Here is a 24,263-nt window from a genome sequence, read left to right on the forward strand (position 1 = left end):
ATATTAACCCGTTGTGATTACACCTCCAAAAAATAACGTAATGGTTACACTGGGTCCAGTTGACCCGACGCAAAAAAAACAGTTGCCATTTGCATTCCTTTTGATGAATCGACTCAAATCCTTCACAAAAATGAAGTTTAAGACTTCTTCTTCGTAATCAAATCGTTTATGTATCCTTTATTAAATTTTTTAATATTGAAACGACACGAGGAAAAAAAATTTTTTTAAATATGCCATTTTGTACTAAAAAATTCCTAAAAATTCTAATTTTTTAGTAAAATCAAAGTTATTACCGGGGTTCTACTCCAGAAGTAGTATACTTTTAAGGAAAAAATAGTATTATATCGAGCTTTTCAAAAAGTATATTTATTTTTAAGATTGAAGTTGGTAATTGTAATGAAAATCACGAAATGACATAAATCAATGTTGAAGGAGTAAAATAATGTGAAGAAATCGTATTTTGGAAGCTACAGCAACTTAAAAATGGCCTTGGGTCATCTAGACCCAGTGTAACCACAACGGGTTAAAAAAATATTCTTGACTTGAATAAATCTTTATTTTTAGAATATTAAATAAGATTACAAAATATTAAATAAATATATAAATATATAAGCAAATTTTTTTTAATAGGATATAACTAAAATGAGGTAACAAACTTCGGGACCAAACTTCTCAAAACGTGTATTAAAAAAAGTCCATATAATGTGAAATAATTTATGTGAACATATGTCCGCAAATTCACTGTTACTGCGATACAGCTCAAAATGTTTATTAATTGAGAAAAATAAGAGTATAATATTTATTATTTTATATTATTTATTTTCAATTTTTAATTACAACAAATGTTCGATATGATTAATTAAACAAAACAATGATTGTAAAATAGAATCTATTAGTTTTAATATGATATTGTTTTTACGAGTAAAATATCGTTTTTCTGTGTAAAGTGTTAATAATTTCTCAAACCAAAGTTGAAAAATTGAATTTGTAAAAAATCAAATATTTCAATTATTGTTTATTACTCACCTAAAGCTTGCTGCACTTTGTTTCTCAATGTTAGCAGATGACTTAAAAGTTCTTTAGATGCACTTTTACATATATCATGCCAATTAAGATTGCTAAAATGTATAAATGCATGTTATTATCAAGATGTCAATTTTATATATATATATATATATATATATATATATATATATATACATGGTTTGTCCAATAAATATCAGGATTGAAGTCATAAAAAGAAATTTATTGAAGATATATATGTACAGTGAGTTAATATTTCTCAAAATATGACCTTCCTGCATCAATATCCCGTTGCTAGTGCTTTTTCCAGTCTTCATACACCTCCTGAAAGTCGGCAACCGCAAGGCTGTTCAGGCACCTCGTTAAAGTCGCTTACCATCGAGCAGCGTTGGGCCATCAAATTTTTCGTTAAACAAATCTGCTACGGAGACTTTTGATATAATCCGTGAGGCTTACGAGAACAAAGTCATATCCAGAACGCGTGTTTTTGAGTGGCATAAAAAATTCAACGCTGCCTCAAGCACTCTACAGTCCAGATATCCCTCCCCCTTGACTTCTTTTTGTTCCCTCGGATCAAAAGGAGCCTGAAAAAACATCGTTTCTGGACGATTGAGGCAGTCCAAGTGGCTTCGACGGGGTGCCTGAACAGTCTTACGGTTGCCGATTTCGAGGGGGCGTATAAAGATTAAGAAAAGCGCTGGCAGCGGCGTATTGATGCAGAAAGATCATATTTTAAAGACTATTAACTCATTATACATATATTTTCAATTTAAATTTCTTTTTATGACTTTAGTCCCGATACTTATTGGATTAACCATGTATATAGATACATATCTATATGATGTATAATGTACATATGTGGACTGGATGTGGATGGCCCAAAACCACCTATAAAGTTGTGTTCGAAAACTTCACCCGGGTGCATCTAACGAAACTCACACCGTTCCACAATTTGTGTGATAGCAATGGAGTCGTTCGGAAATACCGTTGGATGCACTCTTAGGGCTAAAATTTTCCACCTTGAAACTTCAGGGTAGATTCGGGTAATTGTGTAACAGTTTGAGTTTTGTTGGGTGCACCCGAGTAAATAAGTTTCCGAACACAGCCTAAAAATGGGCAAACTTCTTTAAAAGTTTCCAAAAATATAGTATCAATAAAACCCATTTTCAAAGATAAATAATTTTGTTAAAAATTCCAAAATTTTCCGGTTTTTTTCCAGTAGTAAACACTTTGAGAGATAAGAGAACAGTATCAGTTCTAATAAAGATAAAAATCAAGAATAATAAAATTGCAATTAAAGCTTTGTTTCAATTATGTTTAAATATTTATGTGCTGTAAGCATTTCTTTACACAAATATTTAAATATTTAAGAGTTAAAAAATCAAGAAAATTTTAACAAATTTTGGAAACATCGTTTTTAAGTATAATGTTTGAATATTTACGTACCTTAGGCATTTTTTACATAAATATTTAAATATTTATAATTAAAAAACGAAACTTTAATCGCAATTTCGTTACTATGATGTTACTCGTGATTTTGATCTTATTTTATATGTCTGGAATCACTCTTTAAATTTTCTTCCATCTGTTGCCAAACAAGATGCTCTGCTTAACAACGCATATTAAACATAATATTTTTAGCCATGAAGTAAGAGACATGTTTTTAGCGAATGTAAGGAATTCATAATAAACTATAAGAAATTCATAATAAATTCACAATATACATTAAACACTTAACAAATATTTGGTTCAATGTGGAATATATCCACCAACCTTTTCGATTTTTTCGCTCGTTCTTGCCTTTTTTTTAGTAAGTTATTTGGCTTGAAGTCCAACGTTTCTTCTCTACGCTCCAGAGAAGTAAACATCCGCAAGGATCTGGTAATACGTGGTAATTTTGGCATTGTGTCCAATTACCTGTTGATCAAATTTGTAATGTTATCTAATACATTTCTAATACATCTCTATACTTTCCAAAATACTACATAATTGTACATAACTGTATAAATAAATATATATGAAACAAAACTGAAAAGTTACTTTATAAAAATAATTAGTAACAGTTTTTTTTTCTCAAAAAGTAACAATCCATTTCTTCTTAGTTATTGTTCTGTAATTTAAAAAATTTCTTTAAATTCTCTTGTAATGTTTAGACATTGCTATTTTAAATACAAGAATCTTTTACTTCTGACGTTACTAGATTATTTTACTTATGTTAAACATTTGATCATATAATACATTATTTTGTATGTAATGCATCATAATTTTATAAAATTAAACCAATATATATATATATATATATATATATATATAGCATATTAATCAAATAAATAATTAAATTAATAATTTATAATAAATATATATATTTGATAAAATTATGAGATCATTTTTCAGCTGAAGAGTTCAGTAAATTCAACCTAAGTGCGTAATAAATTGTAATCACCAACACACATACGCTCACGCACATATAATGTATTTCAAAGTTTGTTTTAAAGAGTAAAGTTTCAACTTCAATGTTTATTTACACAAAACAATTTTGTGCTAAGAAAAGCAATTACTCAATTTTTAATATTTTTCTTTTAAATAACAATTTAATAAGAATATTTTCTTTGCAAAATTTAAAACAACTGACAATTGGTTTCTTAATAATAGTCTTAAGCTACATTCCAATATATCCTCTCCAAAGAAAATTTTACTCAATATAATACAGTATACATTATGTGTAAGATAGTTGAGCCGAATAAGACCCAGTAATAAATAAGGACCACTTTTAAATTTACCATTTAAAAATGCACTTTATATTTAAAATATATGCTTCAAAGAAGTGTCATAGAAAGTAGATAAAGAGGGATTAAGGAATTAATACCGGTAGCAACACGTTTATTCAGTGCAACAAAAGCTTGTAACAAAGTGAGAAAAACAGCCGTTTTTATAAAAATTTGTTGTAAATTTAATAAGTATACATTATTTTATGATTTATTACAACATATTATAATATTATTTAACTTACTAAGTGTAAGAAAAAAACAAATATATATATATATATATATATATATATACACATGCATGCACGCACGCACGCACGCACATCAATTTTTTGGAATAAATATACTTTTTTATAAATAATGTATTATTAAATAAGGCCCACTTGTACATTTATTGTTATAGCCATTGCCATTTGTTTATTATATATGTGGCTTGCGACAGAGAATAATGATTTTCAATGACGCTAACTTTCCATAAGCTAAAATTGCACTAAAATAGCCAGAATTTCTTAAAGTTAAAATATTAATTATAGACAAAATTAAAAATAATTGTGGTGTTTTACAGTAAAATAGATCTTAAAGGATTTTGTGATTAATTTTTGTGATTAATAATCATTTTAACAGTGAGTTAAAAAATATGTTTAATTCTTTTATTATTTTCAATTTATTTTTAATTCGGGCCTTATTAAAAGCATAAGAATTTAATAAGGCCTAATATCAAAGTTTAAAAAAATTTCTTTTTTGTTTATTTAAAAACGTTTTATATAAATCATAATTTTATTTTGGCAAGTGGTTGAAATAAACATTTTATTCTCATTTAATTCATTTCAATATCATAGTAAATAAAATTTATAAAAAATAAAATAAGTTAGGGGCCTTATTCAGCTTGGGTATCTTACTGTATTTCGAGTAAAGTTTTCCTTAGAAAGAATAAAAACTCCTTGAAAACTAACCTTAGGATATAACTTATTATTTTGAAATACTATTTACTTACACAAATCACTAAAAATTAAAAAACTAAATATTAAATATAATAGACTGGTTTCATGTTATTTAATTTTATATACATATTACATTTTCAGTTTCTATAATTTATTGCGAAAGATATTACCCTGGTTGAATATTTTTACAGTAAATTATTTACAGTTTTCTAAAGTGCAAGTAGCATTAATGTTAAATTTATAATCAATTTAATTTGTGATATTATATCTTGTTTTAGTTTATAATTTTATTTCAAGTTTGACTGTGTTTAATACACAGTTTTATAGAAACTAAACTTCAAAGCATTAAATTAAATAAAAAATTCTTATTAGCCCATCTTTTTAATGTAATTTTATAATTTTTTGATAGAGCATAAATTCTTTTCCTTTTAGTTTTCCTAAATGAATTTTTTTTTAATTTATGAATATTTTTAAGACAATTATAAAAAAAATATTGTTTGCTTAAAGTAACCATTACTTAATAAGAGAAAGCGAATAAAATGAGTAATCACTTTTCTTGGCAGTATATTTCTACAACAGTAATTTTTAAAAACAATTTATCACTTTACCCTGAATGTTGAATACAGTCCACATATTGACGAATAAGTTCAAAATGTATAAAAGTAAATGCTAAATTAGTTACTAGTTACAAAATAAAAAACATAAGAAAAGCTATAATACTAAATGGAAAGAGATAAAGTTAAATTGTAATTGCTGAAATAAAATAACTCTAATTTCATTACAAGCAACGAATCATTTTTTAACTCTGATATGTAAATACATTAATTATATTTACTATAGCTATATAAATATAAATAATGTGTTAAAAGAGGACTGAAGGGAAGGCCTATTTACCATTAATCAACTATTTCTACTTTTTAAAATAAAAACAACAAATTAAAATGTTACAATAACGACAAGACTTCGTAGATTATTAAGATTATCAAATGTCAAATTGAGTTAAAAAATACGCATTAAATTATTAACTACAGATTTAATTGTTTTAAATTAGATTAGAATTTAAAATTTTTGTTAAATGTTTTAGTAATTCGTAATCTTACAGAAATGATCTATGATTTGATCTATGATTTGAGATTGTATTACAAAACACTTTGGGTTGACTTAATCAACAAAGGTAGATTCTCAACTTAGAAATTCTAAAAATTATAAAAAATTTGGCAATACGTGAAAATTTATTCTGATAAATATTTTCTGTTTGTTGCCTAAATTCACATTGAAAGGATAAAATTAAACGTTAAAAATTATGTAACCCATTTCTCGATTTACTATTAAGCGACAAAAAGAGATAAAACAAAACTTCATAGAAAAATGATTTCTTTAAATGAGATTTGTTAATTAGAAAATTTCTGGCCAGTAATGCATCCTAAAGACACCTTTTAGTCATGTTTGGACTTATTAAAACAGTTAATTTAACAATAAAACAAAGAATGGAACAATTTTCAGGGATTAACTTTATCTTTGTAAATTGAGGCAATAAAAATGAAATGGTTTATGATATATCAGGATTCAGTATAACCTCTATGTATTGCCAGCTTTACAATTTTTTTTTCAATTACCAAAATGTCCAAATCTATGTAAAATCAGTTTTATACAATAAAACGCAATATTTCCGAGAGAAAACCAAGTGAAATAAAAACATATTTATTGTTCTCTCGTTGAATTGTTATAATTAAACAAATATTAAGAACGTATTTAGTGCAAAAACTAGATCACACGGCAAGTTAAAGCTATAAACAATGTATGTTCAAATAAAAGGTCATATTTTGTAACGATGACAGGTTACAAACTTAAAAAATTAGTCTGGTATATATACAATTACATTTCATAACACAATAAGTTTGTGTTTCGATTGATTTACATATATACGTACCAAAAAAGTTGTTATAATAACCGATAACAAACAAGACGATAATAATAGGTCTGTTCGAGTTGCTTGAAATCCCCAAAAATTTTTGCACTCGAGATGAGATAAATATATATTCGATCGTAAGAAAGAGAGAGACGACAAAGAAATTAATTCAAAAAGGGCAGCAACACGAATAGGCCTAATAGTGTACGAGTAACCATTAATAATCGAAACAACGAAGAACTGATTATTGATAAACGCTTCATATGTTTGTCTTGAAACTATCGAAAGTTTTCATCGCGTTGATTGGATTATACTTATAAATTTAGAGAAATAATCCTATCGGATCGAAGAAACTTTCAACAGTTGCAAAACAAAAGATGCAGTGGCCCTATTCTTGAAAACATACGAATTAAGGTTGGGGTTTATGCAGGCCGTAACCGCTAACTTATGCCGGAATCTGTAAAAAATTGACCAATCATAATCGACTTATAGAAGAATAATTGATTATGATTGGTCAATTTCTTATAGATTCCGGCATAAGTTAACGGTTACGGTCTGCATAAACCAACCTTAACTTTCATATACGAAAGTGACAGGATAATCAATGGAATTATTCGATGATATTCGCTCATTGGCTATTTTGCCACTTTTGTATATGTATGTTGGTCTGTAATTTCTACAATAAACTATTAAGGTTGATTTATAATTACCCTTAGCGTAATAATGGCTGCGTTCAGCAGACTCAATAGTCGAGTGAGCGTTCGCTGTTATTGGTGTATTCTTCTAAATCTGAAAATCTGATTGGATGATTTAAAAAAATATCTCAACATGTTGACTCTGCTAAACGCAGCCATTGACGCCATATATTGGAATCATTCAATGAGAACTTAAAATAGAGCATGTGACATCATTAATTCGCCATCCACCAGCCCAGTGGGGTTGCGTTCTTAAAAACTCATACTATTTGAGTGACCAATCAGGATGAAGAAGTAATAAGATTGAGATTTTATTCTGATTGGTCATTCAAAATTGCTCTACACACGGACCACACGAATTGAATTTTGGAACGCATCCAAGCAGGAAGCACGTGTATTCACGCTATTCACGTGTGTTCAACGATTAAATTAATAATTCGATTTGTGTGAGGGAATACACAGAATAGTCATAACGTATCCAGTTTTTCTTTTGAGTGATATTTGTTAACAATTAACTGAATTCGATTGGATTTGTGTGATAAATTGGCATGCCTTGTTTAAATTAATTGAAAAATAATTTTCTTCTTCGGTAATATTAAAAAATGAGTAAAACCAATCTTAAAGACGCGTAAGTATCATTTTCCGAAACTTCATTAACATATAACAATAAATTATTTTTCAACTTTTCCTTTTTTTTAACAATGTGTTCTTTGCCATTTTGATAAATACTCTTAATGATTAAAATTGTTGTATTTATAGATTCGAGGTAGAATACAGACATGGAGCATTTTACACTGGCGGCGATATACAAGTAAGTTTTTACTTTTTGTACATATGATTGGTAATTTTATTCTGTAAATATTTTCTCTTTAAGGAATTGAGAACGTTGTAATGAATTATAAATTAGATACACATATATATATTTTTTTAAGTAAATTGTTCAAGCACTATCTAGAAACTTTTAAGTGTGTATTAAAAGTAATTGAAAAATTGCTAATCAATATTTAATATTTAACAGGGTTAGCCAGATCCAGTTATTAATTCCAGAATATAAATAAACAATTTGCTAACAAGTAATTATTGCAATATTTTTAATAACTGACAATATTTTGACTTTTTAGATAAGTCATCTTCCATTAGTCAGTTTCCATTAAAAATAATAAATATTACAAATTTGCATCAGTAAATATTTGCAAGACATTTGCAGACATTAATTAAAAAAACATTAAACGTTTGTACAATGTTTTTTCAATAGAGAATATGTGTTTTGAATTGTTTATTAGTTTAATATTTGCATTGTTATAATTCAACGTTTTTGAATTTGATTCCACTTTTTCCACTTTCTGTACTATATGGATTGGTGCAAGTGACTCTAGAATTTACCTGCTTTGTTGTATTTACCATGTGTCCTTTCGTTGCAGTGGAGTGCAAATGCGGAGTACTTATTTTGTCAGAAAGGAGGTGTCGTGTCTGTACTATCTATGAGCAAAGGCTCCACGATATTATCGTTGGGTACAAAGGAGGTTGATCAACAGGAAGACATGATAAATTGTTTTACCCTTTGTAACGAAGACACAGGCGTGATCACTCATCACAAGAGTGGACTATTCAAATTGTGGGATTGGAAAGGTAATTTACTAAATTAAAAATTATATCGATATTCTTAAGTGACACTTACACGATCAATAGTCTTGCCACAATATTTTTCTAGACAATTCAAATTAAAGTCAATATTGTTTTTGGACTAAAGTTTTTCAAACTTGTGTGAATCGCGACTCATTTTTTAAAACTGCAATCACATTCTATTTATCTCTGGTGAAATTTTAAAGAGTATAGGAGAGAATGATAAATTGATTATTTATACTTATTACAGTTAATAAATTAACGAAACTATGGAAATCTATTCATAAGGGATCTGTAATACGAATAACTCTTTTGGATAACATTTTAATGGCATCTGGTGGAAGTGATGGGACTGTCAGATTGTGGAATTTGCAACATTACGCATGTACGCACAGTCTCAAAGGAATACAGGGAGTAATTAGGTATTAAATATTTAGTATGCATAAGCAGTGCTGGGAAAAATTTGTTGAAATAAAAAATAATAAATATTTTTTGTGCCAAATTGTTTTTTTGGTCACCCAGCTTTAACTGAACAAGAATTAGTAATATCACGTTTTTATTAAATTAATATTTAATAATACTTGATACTAACTAACATCTAAATATTACGCCCCCCTCCCTCAAAAAAAAGAACTGTAAAGAATTTATTGCAAAAAATGGCAAACCCTGACTGAGGTAATATTTTTCGCAATAAATTCTTCACAGTTTTTTTCAGGGATGGGGGGGGGAGAGGTTAATATTTAGATGCTAGTTAGCATCAAGTATTATTAAATTAATTTTAATTTAATAAAAACGTGATGTTAGTAATTCTTGGTCAGTTAGAGCTAGGTTATGACCGAAAAACAATTTGGCACGTAGTTTATTGAATTTGAAGAAGTATATAAAATTACATGAATAAATATAAACACTAAAATCTAGCTACGACCGTTGGAAGCGTTCTTGTTTAATTCTTATATTTAATTTGCTATTAAATTATTTAAAATTTTTCTCGATGTTGTATTAGCAAGTTGTTTAAAGAAGATTATACAGTCGAGAAATTTAAAAGATTTAAGAATGCCTAGACATATATTAATTATAAACTTATTTTTAAAATTTTCCTATTATGTGAAAAGACTGGAGAATCTCTTTAAAATGAAACTTTTGAAATATTTCTTTGAATTAATATCGATGTGTTTTTTTTTTTTTTAAGTGTATTAGAATTTCATCCAAAGAAAGAAAAATCACTTCTTTTCGGTGCTGGTGACAACACGAAGATTTTTGGTTGGGATATCATTACTGGGCAGGAAAAAGTTGTTCTTTCTGGACATTTTAGTAAAGTTACATCGCTTAGCTTTCACGAAGATGGAAATCATTTAGTTAGGTAATAAAAGCTGAGATATGTACGTGTGTGAACATGTGCGTGTGTAAATAAAGGTAAATAGTCTAATTACTGACAATATTTTAAATACTGGAAATTTGATCTTAAATACTTTTTTGAATATACAGGCCATACAGGGTGTACAAAAAGTTCGGGACCTCTTAAATATCTTGAAAAAAAATTATTTCTGAAAAGTGTTTCATCCAAATATTGCAGGGTATTTTAAACAGTTCATTAGATAGCAACAGTAATGTGACTTTGTCATGATAAAATCCTACAAATTATTGTCATGATTATGTAAAAATCAGTTTGAAATTTTTTAATTAAAACAATTTTTTATTACATTTTCTTATAATTGACTTCGTAAGCTTTTCATCAAAACTATAATAACGTTTTTTTTCCAATCAATACTTTTCAAATTATGAAGTTTGAAAGTTACAATACTGCCGAGATATTATTATTACCTAAGGTGTATCAAGTAAAGGTTGCCAATCGAATTTATAAGTCGTGTGTATGTGCGTATGCGTATGTTTGTTTTGCTCCTATTCTATATAAAAATCAATCGAACTCAATATTTTTATCCTTAATTTTCAAAGTGACGTTTAAAAAACCAAGTTTCTTTCCCCCTACCTCTAATGTAAACTGCAGCCTTGTGTGGGAAGAGTTAAAGATCTTAAGGATCATTAACTTTCAATATTAACTTTCAACTATGTTATACCCTTCAAAAATATTGTCCTGTTTGTCAGAAATCTTCTCTGTTGCTAAGTCTACTGGTATGTTTGTAAAGAAAAAATACATCTAATGTAATTAAGATAATGCTATCAATTTTATAATTTTTTAGTTTTTAAGGTAGTTGAAAACTATCAGACATATGGCTATCCGCTACAGGAATATTGTCATGAATTATTTTGCGTAAGAATTATATGAATTGTATTTTTTTATAATATAATTATACCTTTGTACTATATAAATTATATTATTACATAATTGTATTTAATTTTAATTGAATTTTTAAGGCTATTATTATAACATTTAAAAGTAAAACTTTAAATCTGATAATTAAAAAAAATATATATTTAAGACCGGATTTTCAGTATTTGAAATACTGTCAGTAATTGGGCTAATTATTCTACTGTCAAATGCGAACGTAATATATGTATGCACAGTTCGGGAAGAGATAGAGTGCTGATCCTATGGGACATATCGACTGGAACATCATTACGGATTTTACCGGTATATGAAGGAATTGAAGGAACTTTTATGATATCTGCGAAATGTCTACCATCATTTGTTGCATTACGTAAAAGTGATGGCATATACGTTGCATCAGCTGGCGAAAAAGGTATGTTGACGATTGAAACGTAGTTTGTACGTACTTTGCTTATGTACTTATACGCGTAATAAGAGAGTAATGCGTAACATGAAAAGTCATCGAAAATAATAAAAAAAGGTAATAAATAAAATTATCATAAATAATTTTTATCTTAACAAATTAAAATTACAAGAATGGCCATGCCGAAAAGTAGAGCTTAGTGCTTAATGATAATTTCGTGGGTGAATTTACAAACATTTACAAGTTTTCTTAAACTACGTGCCGTTTGTTTACCGGATTTGCAAAAATACAGCTTTTAAGTATAATTAGAATGTAATATCACGAAATTAAATTGCTATCAGTTTAATAATTTTGTTACCAGCATCTCTGCGATCTCTTGTTATCCTGAAAATTGTAAAGAATTTTTATCTTATCGATATTTTGTTACGATAGAAGTTTTTTATATTTCTGATCTAAATCGAACTATTATAACACGACTGACTTTTGATTGTAGTGTTTTATTCGATTTTTCATCTTTTAATATATATATATATATATATATATATATATATATATATATATAAAATTTAATTCTAATCAATCATGTAATTTCTGTTATGTATTGTTTTGTTTGTGTTGTATTGCGTTTAGTTGGCTATTAAAAAAGATTAACAGGAAAGAGCTTTATCTTGGAAATTAAAAATAAATATGAAACTTTGGAGATAGAGCTAGAAATTAAGCTGATATAAAATAATAATTTTTTACTGCTCAAATTCATTCTGAAGAGATAATCAACCCCTGAATTTGGCCCAATTTTTTGTTTTTGTTTTATATTATTAAACAATTGTTTTGGTAAGTTTTTTAATCGATACGCCTTATTAAAAGAAATAAATTTTTTTTCTGAAATTTTATTCTATCCTCTTTTGTTAGTGAATAATAAAATAAAAACAAAAAACTAGTTAATTTTTAGAAGTTTTGCCTTTTCAGAGTGATTTCGGGCAAAACAATTTTATCACATATCAAAATATCCTGTATGTATCAACAAAGTTTCAAATTTTTTACATTTTTCGATGTGGGATCTCTCCTCGTAGTAAAGCCAAAAATGTTTTATTAATTGTTACATTAAATAAATTATTTTTTTCTTTTAAATCTTGTCTTATGCTCATTTACCGACATCGTTTATTATTTGATTTTTTTTAATATAAAAATTTTCTAGGTATCGTTAAAATTTGGGAGATGAAAATAGGCAAGCTGATTTATGCGCAAGACGATTCTTTAATATCACCTGCTAAGAAAGAGGAGGGCTTGTCAATTACACATGTACTTTATAACGGCATCTATAATATTTTTGCAGTTGTGTCCGTTGATCATAACATTATTGTTTATTCATTAGAATTATTCGAATGCAAGAAACAGGTTAGTATGTTTGGATGTTAATAAAATTCTAAAATAATCTACATTACCGCTCAAAAGTTTCAGCACGCTTGAAACTTTCTTATATTTCACAAAAAATTAAATGTTAAAAGAGTGTTAAAAGTTAAATGTGAAAAGTTTACTTAAAAAAGTTTAAGGAATTTTGAAAAATTTATGTAAATCAAGCATATTACAATAAATATTATTCTCTTTTTTCCGTAAACTCTTTAATTTTTAATTTAAAAACATAAGGGAAAGGGGGGATGTTAATTTTATCCTAGTTAATAACAAATAAACGATGCTTGATTCATTAGAGACTTTAGATGATAATAAATAATTAGTGGTAGTTCGATTTCAATCTGTCCACAAGAGTGAACAATAGGTACAGTTGAGGTTTGATAATGAATAAAAGCTAGATTTTCATAATCAACAAATCTTTACTTCTTAAATATTTTTTGGACATTAATCTTTCAATATAACTATTATTAAATCAAATCTGAGATTTGTAAACTTTATTCTAAAAAAATAAAAAAGTACTCTTATTCATCTTGCTCCATGGGTACGGTAAGACGGGGTATCTCCGTGGGCAAGACGGGATACACTTAAAAAGAATACTATAATGTAATACTAATGCCATAAGTAAAAAAATGAGATAGATCATAGAGAAATTGCAAAAAAGTATAAATTATGATCTAACTCAATAACGCAATTGCTTACCTCGTTGGCTCATGGGTAATTTTTAACGACCAAGAGGCCATATCTAACGCGTATGTTCAATTGTGATTCATACTTTATTGAATCGCGCGACAAAACATACCCCGTCTTACTTCGCTACGCTGTTTTGCTCAATTTTTCTTTATAATAAGAAATGTGTTTTGAAAGCACCTACAATATATCTATAATTTCTTGGTGTTTATTTATAAGGAATGGCATAATTATAGTAAAAATTTTTATTTTCTCTATAAAATGACAATATTGTATAATTAAAAACGCATACGATAAACGTATTCATATTTTTTTGTTTTTTCATATTGAAACATTTATATTTAATAAATAAATAAACACTGCTAACTGTAAGATGATGAATGTAATGTTTGGGTAAGATGATGTGCGTTATGTAACATGTCAAGGAATAAACAAAAATCGATTTATAATGTAACTTTTAGATTTGTCCTAGATAAGGTTTCTTTTTTCTGTGTATATATTGATACTAATTTTGAATTATTTAAGTTGGTAGGTTACAGCGATGAGATTTTAGATGTTGCGTATCTTGGAGATGACGACAGTCACATTGCACTTTCGACCAATAGTTGCGACATAAAGTTTTATGAGATTGCTTCTATGAATTGTCAATTATTGCGTGGTCATACTGACAGTGTATTGGCTCTTGCCACGACTCCAGCAAATGTAAATCTGCTTTTATCTTCAGCCAAGGTACATATTTTTTAACAATAGAGGAGAGAAGGATGTCGTAAAATAGATATGGAGTGGTGAGATACCGTGATATCTCTTGTATTGAATTCTAAAGTAACCGTTAAAATTACTTTATTAAAGTCTATAGACATTATAGAATGGTTACTGGTCGTTAGTGATTACTGTTTTTATAAAAGCTGAATTTTAATTGTGAAATTTTTATAGGTGTATACTCTACATAATTTTTAGATGTTAGGTATTAATATTTTAACTTTTGTCTAAAAATCTTGAATGTGACTTTCAAATAATGTAATTGTATATTTATAATATGTATATGAATCTGACATATACAATTGTATTATGTACAGAAGAGAAACATGAACCACTTGTATTATGACAGCTGTTGTGACTTTATGATTGCATTGTACATGTTGCATATTTACTAGTGCAGCAAAAGAATTATTTAAACAATTATTTTTTAAATCAAAAAAGTTTTGATATAAATAATTAAACTTTTTTGCAAATTTTTTTTTGTAAAAATATATTTTACAATTTTATTTTGTAAAATGTTTATAAAAATTCTTTGTTTTGTTGTACTTATTATGTAAGATCTACCAAGGATCATTAAAATTTGTGATTTTTTTTTATAAATAGAAGTGTCTTTTATGATATTAGTGGGTTCTACGACTCTTTTGTCTCATAATAACTCATTTCTTGTTCCTTTTCAGAAAAATGCAAATTATGTTCGTCCTATCCGATTTTACCAAATAGACTCAGTGAGAAATAACGAAATCGACGTCGAATCGACGTTAAAGTGATGATTTTTACATCGAATCAATGTCGAGTTATTTCTCGCTGGGAGGATGATTGCTAGAACTCTATGACTAACAAACTTGTGTTTATAAGAACTATGTTACGTTAATATCTGCTAACAAGGAACATGTCACAACTGTCCGGAGCTGATCCTCCTTGAAATATATTCAACACAAAAATCTAAGAGACACGTATTTTTTTATACGTGCGGAATCTCATGTTTAGGGGGTGAAACATTTCTTTGAAGAAATGTTATTTTTTTTTTGGGGCGAATATTGTCAAAAGTATAAAATATGAAAAAAAATTTTTTTAAACAAAAATTGTGCAGTTTGAAGAGTATTTAAAAATTGTAAAAAAATTTGATATTTGTCCCGAAAAAGAAATACCGTTTTTGTTTTCAAACAAGTGTTTCATCTCTTAAACATGAGATTCCGTACGTATAAAAAAAAATACGTGTCTCTTAGATTTTTGTGTTTAATAACATATTCCTAAAAGAATCAAATCGGTTCGGCACAGTTGTGACAGGTCCCTTGTGAGTTATTTTAAGAAGATAATATTCCAGCACTTTCTTTCCTTTATAATATATGTAATTATATAGAGTCTATATAATAACAATAAAATAATGCTTATTATTATTATTGTTGCTTAATGTATGAGTTTATTGTTCTTAAAACAAGTTACAATTTACCTCACTTTTTTTACTTACAATTTTCAACTTTGAGGAGGTTCTCTAGCTTACAAAAAACGGAGAAGTCTGTAGAATCTTTTTAACTTCTCATAAATTGCATATGCAGGACATGAAAGTCGGAATTAAATTTGAGACTTTCCAACTCAATTACTTATACCCCTAATATATGTATGATAGTAATATAATAATTGATATTTGTCATACAATTATTATTTGTAGGATAATAGTATCCGTCTATGGATATTGGATAAAGAGACAATGAAGATATCTTGCATTGGACATGCTGTTAGGCACACAGCCTCAATTAGTTCCGTTGCGATATCTCAAACATCATCTAAATTTTTTACCACTGTTGCTCAAGATTCATGCTTGAAACTGTGGGAATTACCCAGCAATTTCGAATCGCATGGTAAGTCGGAAAATATAATTTCTTAAATAGAATAGAATATTTATTTTTTTTTTTAGCAATTTTAGTTAAGACGATATGATTTACGAAAATTCTTATTTATTCATACCCTTACTATTTATTTAACATCTGTTTAAAACTAAAAATACAAAACTAAAACTAAGATTGCAATTTTTATATTACATTTCTACATTGTAAATATATAATTCCTTAAATAAAATCATATATAGATAGATAGATAGATAGATAGATAGATAGATAGATAGATAGATAGATTGGTAGATAGAATGGGTAGCATGGAAATAAGATCATTTTATTTTACCGCATTTGAGTTAATTTTTAATTGATATACATTGAAAAAGAAAAATTGTTGATCAAATTTTTCAACTTAATCAAATTTGTCAGTTTAAATAATTATGTATATAAATTATAGCTCTGATAAATCAGAAAAGTTTCTGTAGGGATATAATATTCAGACTGTTACATTTACGTTGCACAGTGTCTCTGAAATGTCTTTGCAAGATTGCAACAAGGTTGAAAGAGGTACTTTCACAAACATTAATATCATACGAGTGACAGCTGATCGTTCTAACGACAACTACGCCGGTTTGCGTGCCGCTTGTATATAGCCGTAGCATTCGCGGAAATCTATGTCGTGTTATCAAAATCCAATCTGAAATCCGATTTGTAATTCGCGTTTAATCTATGTTATATCGTCTAATATCTGCAACGTGCAAAAATACGTTCCGTCCGTGTTATATTGTTTTCGTCGTTTTCTTGTAATCAAATAGCTTTGCATAATTATAATAAAGATTTCCTTTTCTTAAACGCTGCTGTTTAATTCTCTCCTCGACCTCGAACGCATCCTCGTTCTCCGGTCGACTATCGTCCGTACGCGAAAGCAGGGTTGTTACATCTGTAATATTTTGTAGTATTATAATATGTAATATTTCTGGTGTATTGAATTATTATTGCAATATTGCAGTAATATTTCGTGCTATATGGAAATATTGTAGCGATTATAGAAAATTTGTATAAAAGTTCTGAGAAATATTTTCATTAGAGAATGGTTAAGTTATTTACAATCATTATTACTGATTATATAATCTCCTTACTTATTCAAGCTGCTTACCACATATTCATCGGAAATACAGTCATAAAGCCGGAATACGTAATATTAATGTGTAATACGTAATATTAATTAATTAATAATGCTTTGGAAGCATCTATAAAATTCCATCCTTCCTGGAAAAACTGTAAAGAATTTTATTGCGAAAAAACACGAATTTTATGACAAATTTAAATTTTACACTAACGATAACTTAACGTCGATATCTCATATGATTTCAAAGAAATTCAATCCGTTGATTAAAATGGGACACTCTTCAATGTATATTCCACGTATATTGCACGTATGTACGTATTGAGATGATTTCGATGTTTACAGGTCAAGCTTTATCATTAAATACAAGTTATACAATATTAGCGCATCAAAAAGAGATGAACTGTGTAACCATTTCACCAAATGATAAACTGATTGCTACAGCGTCGCAAGATAAGACTGCTAAGGTACTTAATCGTATAAATTAAGCATGAATAACTCTAAAATTACGATAGTTTATATTTACAAGAATCATAATATAATGATTATCTGTAGCTATGGTCCGCGGAGAATTTGCAATTGCTTGGGGTGTTTCACGGTCACCGGAGAGGAGTGTGGTGCGTTCGATTCTCGCCAGTTGATCAAGTACTTTTAACAACATCCGCTGACTGTACCATGAAACTCTGGTCTTTAACAGAGCTCAATTGTCTGAAGGTAACAAGAAAAGTAAATTGTTTATCTTCACTCAGATTTCAATCACTCATTTTAAACGTGCCAGTTTTGACTTAAATAGGATATTTTTTTTACACCTACGGAATTATTAAAAGCAAGACGTCAAATAGTTAAATCGTTTTTAAATCTAGCATAATTTCATTGCCAGTGAGTGAGTTGGTAAATAAATGAGAAAGAAAAAAATGAGAATGGGATAGAGGTTTTGAGAGAGCGGGAGAGAGAAAGAGAGAGGGAGGGGGGGAGGGAGGAGAGCAGTGTTCGAGCTGTCAGTTGAACACTGCAATCGTCTCACGTAATCGCCCGGTGTCGAACGGTGAGTTGCGCCGGCCCTGCCTCTCTGCTATACGCGCCCGGTCATTGAATAACTATTCCTTTTTATAATTTAAAAACTAAGCTTCGGACAAGTTTTTACCAAAGGAAAAGTTGTTCCAGAATAACCTCAGGAATATGTTTCCTCAAAGACATAAGATCTTTCTGAATCACCCTTTATATATTTGATTATACAGTGTTTTGTAACCATCGAGCAATATTTTAACAGCGTATTCTGGAGGTAAAGTGGAGCAAAAAATTCTAATAAAAAATGTCGAGGCTACAATAGTTTTTGAATTATACCCGATCAAAGATAACTACAATGAAACAGTAACAGTTATAAGTAACGTGTCACTTTTATATTTGGGTAATTATAGGAAGTTGTTTTTATTTGTTGTGACTGGTACAATCGTACCTCTTTTGGTGCTCATAGATTGAACGATAATCCAATCTCCTGTTTTTGTCGTAGACGTTCGAAGGACATGAATCTTCCGTCTTGAGAGGGGAGTTCCTATCACGCGGAATGCAACTAATCACGTCGGGCGGAGATGGTCTTCTGAAATTATGGAATATCAAAACGTCCGAATGCGTGTCTACTTTGCACCAACATCAAAGCCACGTTTGGACGTTTGCTGGTAAGTCTATTAATCCATGTGCATGAAAAATATTGTATATTCAATAGGACAGACCTTATTTTTCAACTTTTGAATTTTTCCCCCAAAATAATCCTAATCTAAGAAAAAATAATCTCAGCTAAATTTTAACTCGAATGAAGAGCATTTCAAAACATTATAACAAAGTTTATTTTCCTTAAATATTTTTTGAATTATGAGGCTTGAAAGTTAGTACCGCCGGCATTCGACTCTATCTGATTCTACTCGAGCATATTATCATGCTCGAAACCCCCGCGCGTGCTGCAAACATTACTGTTATCTTCCAGAAAGAGATGTAGCAATTATGCCAGTGGTAATAATTAATATATAAGTTTATTTCGCACATGGTCCGATACAGGAAATTCGAGAGAGTGCAATATTTATTAGCCTACTCTCAAAACACGTACTACGGTTTTCAAGCCTCAGAACAGAGTCCCCCCCCCTTCCCTCCCCTCGTACGGAAATACACACGGAGCGCACATGTCTCGCACTGCTCCGGCACCGCGTAGCGCGAACGTCAGCGTGGCACTCTCAACCTAGCGCGACTGTTACGAATATACGTAACAATTACAATTTCTGCTTTAAAGGAACGACGATTATAGCAAAAGCTTAAATTGTTATGCTTAAAATATTCTTTTCCTATAAATATCTTATAGTAAAATATTTAAAGTTTCTTCCTATAATAAAATAGCTAAAGAGAGTTATTTTAGTTATAAAATACAAAGTTAGTTCATTATAATTTATAAATCTCTTTTTTTCATTTTAACAATTAGTTATTAATTTTTTTGTTTATGTTAATTTTTAGTTTGCATTTTAGTTTTTTTCCCCATTTTAGTTGTAATGTGGCCGGTCTGATACAAAGCTCGGGCCGAAAAAATCTCCCAATCGACCCTGTAGGTAACATGCCAGCAGTTATTGTATATAATAGCAATGTTGATGCAATAAAAGAAAAGAAAAATATAACAAGCAATATAACGTGTAACATTCATGTTAATTGTAATTTTTCACTCATACAAAATCACAGTTATATTATATCAATATAACGTGCAACTGAAATAAAACATATGACATCAGTTATCTAAGATGACTATATAATGACGTCAATAGACATCTTGTTACCTAGGGAGCTGAAAATTGATCTATAGCGTATATGAACTTTTTACTTCAAGAAATAATTTCTAAAATACATTCTAGAACTTTGTCAGTTTTCTCGCGAAATACCTTTTATATTTCTAACATTAATTTTTAACATTTATTTTTTGTGTTTTAGTCAGCAAGGATCAGAAGCATATTATCAGTGGAGGTAGCGATTCATTACTAGTCATTTGGAGGGATGTAACAGAAGAAAAAAAAGCGCAAACCGCATCGGAAAAAGCACAACTTGTGCTTGAGGAACAAAAACTGGCCAATTTATTGAAAGCTGAAGAACTTGTAGCTGCATTACAATTGGCTATAACGTTGGAGCGACCGTTGCAAGTTCTCAAAATTGTGGAAGGTATAACTATTTGTATTGAACAATGATATCTCAGTGTGTGTATCTGACCATATAAAGCACAGAAAAATTGCAACAACATTGCAGAAATATTTTATTGCAACATAAAAACATTGCAAAATGTTGTAACATTGTACCAATAGTAAAATAACCGGTTTAAAAAATATTGCAATATAGTATTGTAATAATATACTAAAATACATATTTAATGATATTTTGTAATGCCATAATTAACCCTTTCAGCATGAATTTCAATCAGATACACCATATAAAGGTCTTCCAAATTGTTAATTACAAATTTTTAGTCAGATTTGCAAAATTCAAAATGATGGATCCAATATGGCCGAAATAAACCTGTTAAGAAGAATATTCAGTAAAATTTTCAGCTTCTTATTTTAAATACTTTCCAAGGAACTACCTTTTTTTGTAAAAGAAATCCTTTTTTTAACTTTATTTTTTTTTCTAAGTAATTAGAAATGAACAATCAGATATAAAGAACATAGAAAAGTAAAATAAATAATATATCAGAAAAATATGAAATCATAATCGGTTTTATTGATATACAATATGCGCAGTAATCTTAAAAATGGAAAAGGAAAAAATGGGAAGTATACTTCCCTAAAAAGATTAAGACATTTTTAACCTAAACCTAAACCTAAACTTAAACCATACCTATATTTCAAAAGTATTTAAAATTATCTGTTTAAACGAAACGTCGAAAAAAAAAAAACAGCCAAACAGTTATACGGAATATTATTTAAGCATTATGGTATTTGTGTGAGATGATCCGTAAAAAAAGTAAAAAACAAGTAAATTTGTAGAAAGATAATTTATAAATTTACCATCATGATAATACACCATCTCAAGCAATATCGATGCTGATAGATAACTTTTTGGCCAAAAAATCAACAAATATTCTTTAAATATCATATTCGCCAGACTTGATTTCCTGTGACTTTTTCTTGTTCCCAATTTATCATGCGAAAATATTTTGAGTTGATGAAGACTGTAAAAGAAAATAGCCGTGAGTACCAAAGATTGTCTCTCACATAAACAGTTCCTGTAAACAAATTGATACATTGCATATTAACTGAAACTCTGCTTGAAAGTTGTACACAGTTATGCCAACTTACAAGGGGAGTCTGCAACAAGTGACTCATCGATTTTAATAAAATTTTATGGGTGTGTAATATTCACTCACACCTTTACTGTGGTAAAGCCATTTGATGCTTTCAATCCAATGTATATTTTTGTAAAATTATGTGATTTTTTTGTACTAGCCATATTAAAGAAGAAAAATGAGTTCACGGAAATAATAAGGGAATTAAAACCAAATCACAAGAAAGCGTTGCTCAGATGTGCAGTTACGTGGAACATGAACAGTCGGAATTCACACGCCGCTCAGGTGATAAAAAATTTAATAATTAACTGTTTAAAAATGTAATAATTTTGATATTTGTGAAGGGTGTTCTATAAAATCAAACAAGTCTAAAGAATTACATTTTCAAGAAATAAAAAACATTTCACTTTAAATCTTTTTATTGTATAAGCAATGTAATTTTTTCCAGTCATATAATAGGTATAAGAATAATTTAATATTAAATGTTCTACGTTCTATCCTATTAAATGTCCGAAATTACCCCATACCACAGGGTTAGTTACAATAAAAATTTGGGTTAGTTACAATAAAAATTTGGTATTTTTTGAATGTTTTTCTGTAATCAGTACATAAATGGCAAGCTAAATATAACCATTAGGTAGGCAAATAAAGCACATTTATTAAACAATTAATCCAAAATTGATCACTTTATGTTTTCTGTCCAAAAAAAATAAAAAAAAACGATTTTTATCCGGACTAACCCCCTCATTCACTTTTTTCACTCGTTTACAAAATTTTAGAAATTGCTTTTAACAAAAGCATTTTTAAATATTTCTCTTTGTATAAATATAATAATTTTTCCTGATATATAATAGGTATAAGAAGAAAGTTTTAAGCTTTGATTAATATTTCATTAAAAGTATTCATTAAAAAAAAAATCTCAAAACTTGTTTGATTTTATGGAAAATATTTATTATCTATTTACATTTTCACTTTTCTATTTGATAGTTGTTAGAATAAAATTGTTTACGATGTGACGTTATTAATGGAAAATGATTTGGTGCTATAACCCAATTCTTTTTTTCAAAATAAACTTATTTAGTTTTTGTAGGAAACCCTTCAATTATATAATACAATTTAATAATTTGATTGACATTGTTCTAGTATTTAAAAACATTGATATACAGAGTGATTCAGCAAAAGATGTAGAATTTATTTTTTTAATGAAATAACAAAAAGTTGCGATAATCGTGATTTCTTTATTTCGTCATAGAATAAAGATATGTAGATTATGTGCGGAATAGCATATCATTAAAACGACTGCCTCGGCTCTTTTTGAAGATTCTCATTCTTTTCTCCAAGTTTTCGATCACTTTTCATAAAGATGCGGTTGTATTTCAATATTTGCGACAGAGGCATCGATGTTGACTTTGAGAGCGTTAATCGTCTGTGGCTTATTGGTGTAGACTTTTCCTTTAACGTAGTCTCAAAGAAATAAGTCTAATGATGTTAAAATGCATGATCTTGATTAATCGATGTCATTATTACATGAAATTAAACGATCGAGGAACCTGTAGCGCGGTAAAGCGATTGTCTTGTCACTTGTAGTTTCGTATTGTTAAAAATAGAGATCTATTGTGTCCATATTTCTCCACTTAAGCCGTAAAAAAAGTCGATCAACATGTCTATAACACGCTTCATTCACCGTAACAACCCTCTCAGTGTCGTCTTCAAAATATTGTCCATTTATATCACCCGACTAAAAACCTAAACTCGCACGTTTCAGATGTATCGGTTTGTCCTGCAACATGTGCAGGTTTTCGGATCCTCAGATAAGGCAATTTTGCTTATTAACTTAGTCGTTTAAATGAAAATATGCTAAATATGATGTTTCTGCAAAAATTATTTGTAATAAAATACAAGGATTTATATGTGTTCTGCGATTGTGTAACGCTTCATAATACATTCTACGAGTATAGATAACAGCTGCGAAATAACAACAAAAAATATGTGATAAGTGAAAAATGCCGTGCGATTAAAATTCTACATCTCTTGTTGAAACATTCTGTATTAAAGAAAATATATTTACATGTGTGCGAGCGTCTCTGAATTTTTATCTTTTTATCTTTTAATGTCATTATCATTTCTAGGTAGTTATAAATACCTTAATAACAGAAATCGGGATGCAGGAGATACAGGTATCAGATTTATCTTCCACTCTAGAAGTCATGATTCCATATACCGATAGACACTTTAAAAGATTAACAAAATTTTTGCAAGATCTTCACTTATTAACATATACGTTTAATTGTATGAAATCCAATATTGTGTCAATTGACACTAAATAAGTTAGACCTAAGTAATATATTGTGTGTGTACGTGCGTGCAAATATATCATACATAATAAATGTAACATATATTTATATATATAATAGTAAGTTTGACAAATTCTATTTTTTATATTTTCGATTTAATTTTCACATAAATAAACATATTAATTTTAAATTGTTATTGTATT

At 28.6% G+C, this 24,263-nt stretch overlaps 2 protein-coding genes and 1 long non-coding RNA gene across 5 annotated transcripts in view; 1 reads left to right on the forward strand and 2 right to left on the reverse strand.

The window, feature by feature from the left end:
- LOC105205266 (activating signal cointegrator 1 complex subunit 3) overlaps positions 1-7,045 on the reverse strand; it is a 30,852-nt gene extending 23,807 nt beyond the window's left edge. For 2 of the 3 annotated variants that reach the window (XM_026139794.2, XM_026139795.2), the window contains exons 1-3: positions 6,660-7,045; positions 2,797-2,940; positions 1,027-1,118 (exon numbers count right to left, since the gene is read on the reverse strand). In XM_026139794.2, the coding sequence (XP_025995579.2) occupies positions 1,027-1,118; positions 2,797-2,927 (223 nt within the window). In that variant the 5' untranslated portion in view covers positions 2,928-2,940; positions 6,660-7,045. Of the gene's footprint in view, positions 1-1,026; positions 1,119-2,796; positions 2,941-6,659 lie in introns of those variants that run through there. The other variant, XM_039451356.1, reaches the window with a different exon arrangement.
- A 643-nt stretch (positions 7,046-7,688) lies between these two features.
- LOC105205267 (transducin beta-like protein 3) lies at positions 7,689-24,174 on the forward strand. The gene is made up of 15 exons (XM_026139807.2): positions 7,689-7,961; positions 8,093-8,144; positions 8,755-8,962; positions 9,207-9,378; positions 10,146-10,316; positions 11,480-11,655; positions 12,842-13,041; positions 14,269-14,472; positions 16,172-16,361; positions 17,806-17,927; positions 18,016-18,174; positions 18,971-19,136; positions 20,425-20,649; positions 21,927-22,051; positions 23,896-24,174. The coding sequence occupies exons 1-15, from the start codon at positions 7,936-7,938 to the stop codon at positions 24,091-24,093; spliced, it is 2,394 nt and encodes a 797-aa protein (XP_025995592.1). The 5' UTR covers positions 7,689-7,935; the 3' UTR covers positions 24,094-24,174.
- On the reverse strand, positions 16,564-18,095 carry LOC113004999. Its single transcript, XR_003269330.2, has 3 exons — positions 17,987-18,095; positions 17,491-17,612; positions 16,564-17,274 (listed from the first exon to the last, which is right to left on the reverse strand). It is a non-coding gene; the product is annotated as an uncharacterized LOC113004999 (long non-coding RNA).
- Positions 24,175-24,263: the final 89 nt, after the last annotated feature.

This window comes from Solenopsis invicta, chromosome 6, assembly GCF_016802725.1.
Source record: "Solenopsis invicta isolate M01_SB chromosome 6, UNIL_Sinv_3.0, whole genome shotgun sequence".
Classification (NCBI taxonomy): domain Eukaryota; kingdom Metazoa; phylum Arthropoda; class Insecta; order Hymenoptera; family Formicidae; genus Solenopsis; species Solenopsis invicta.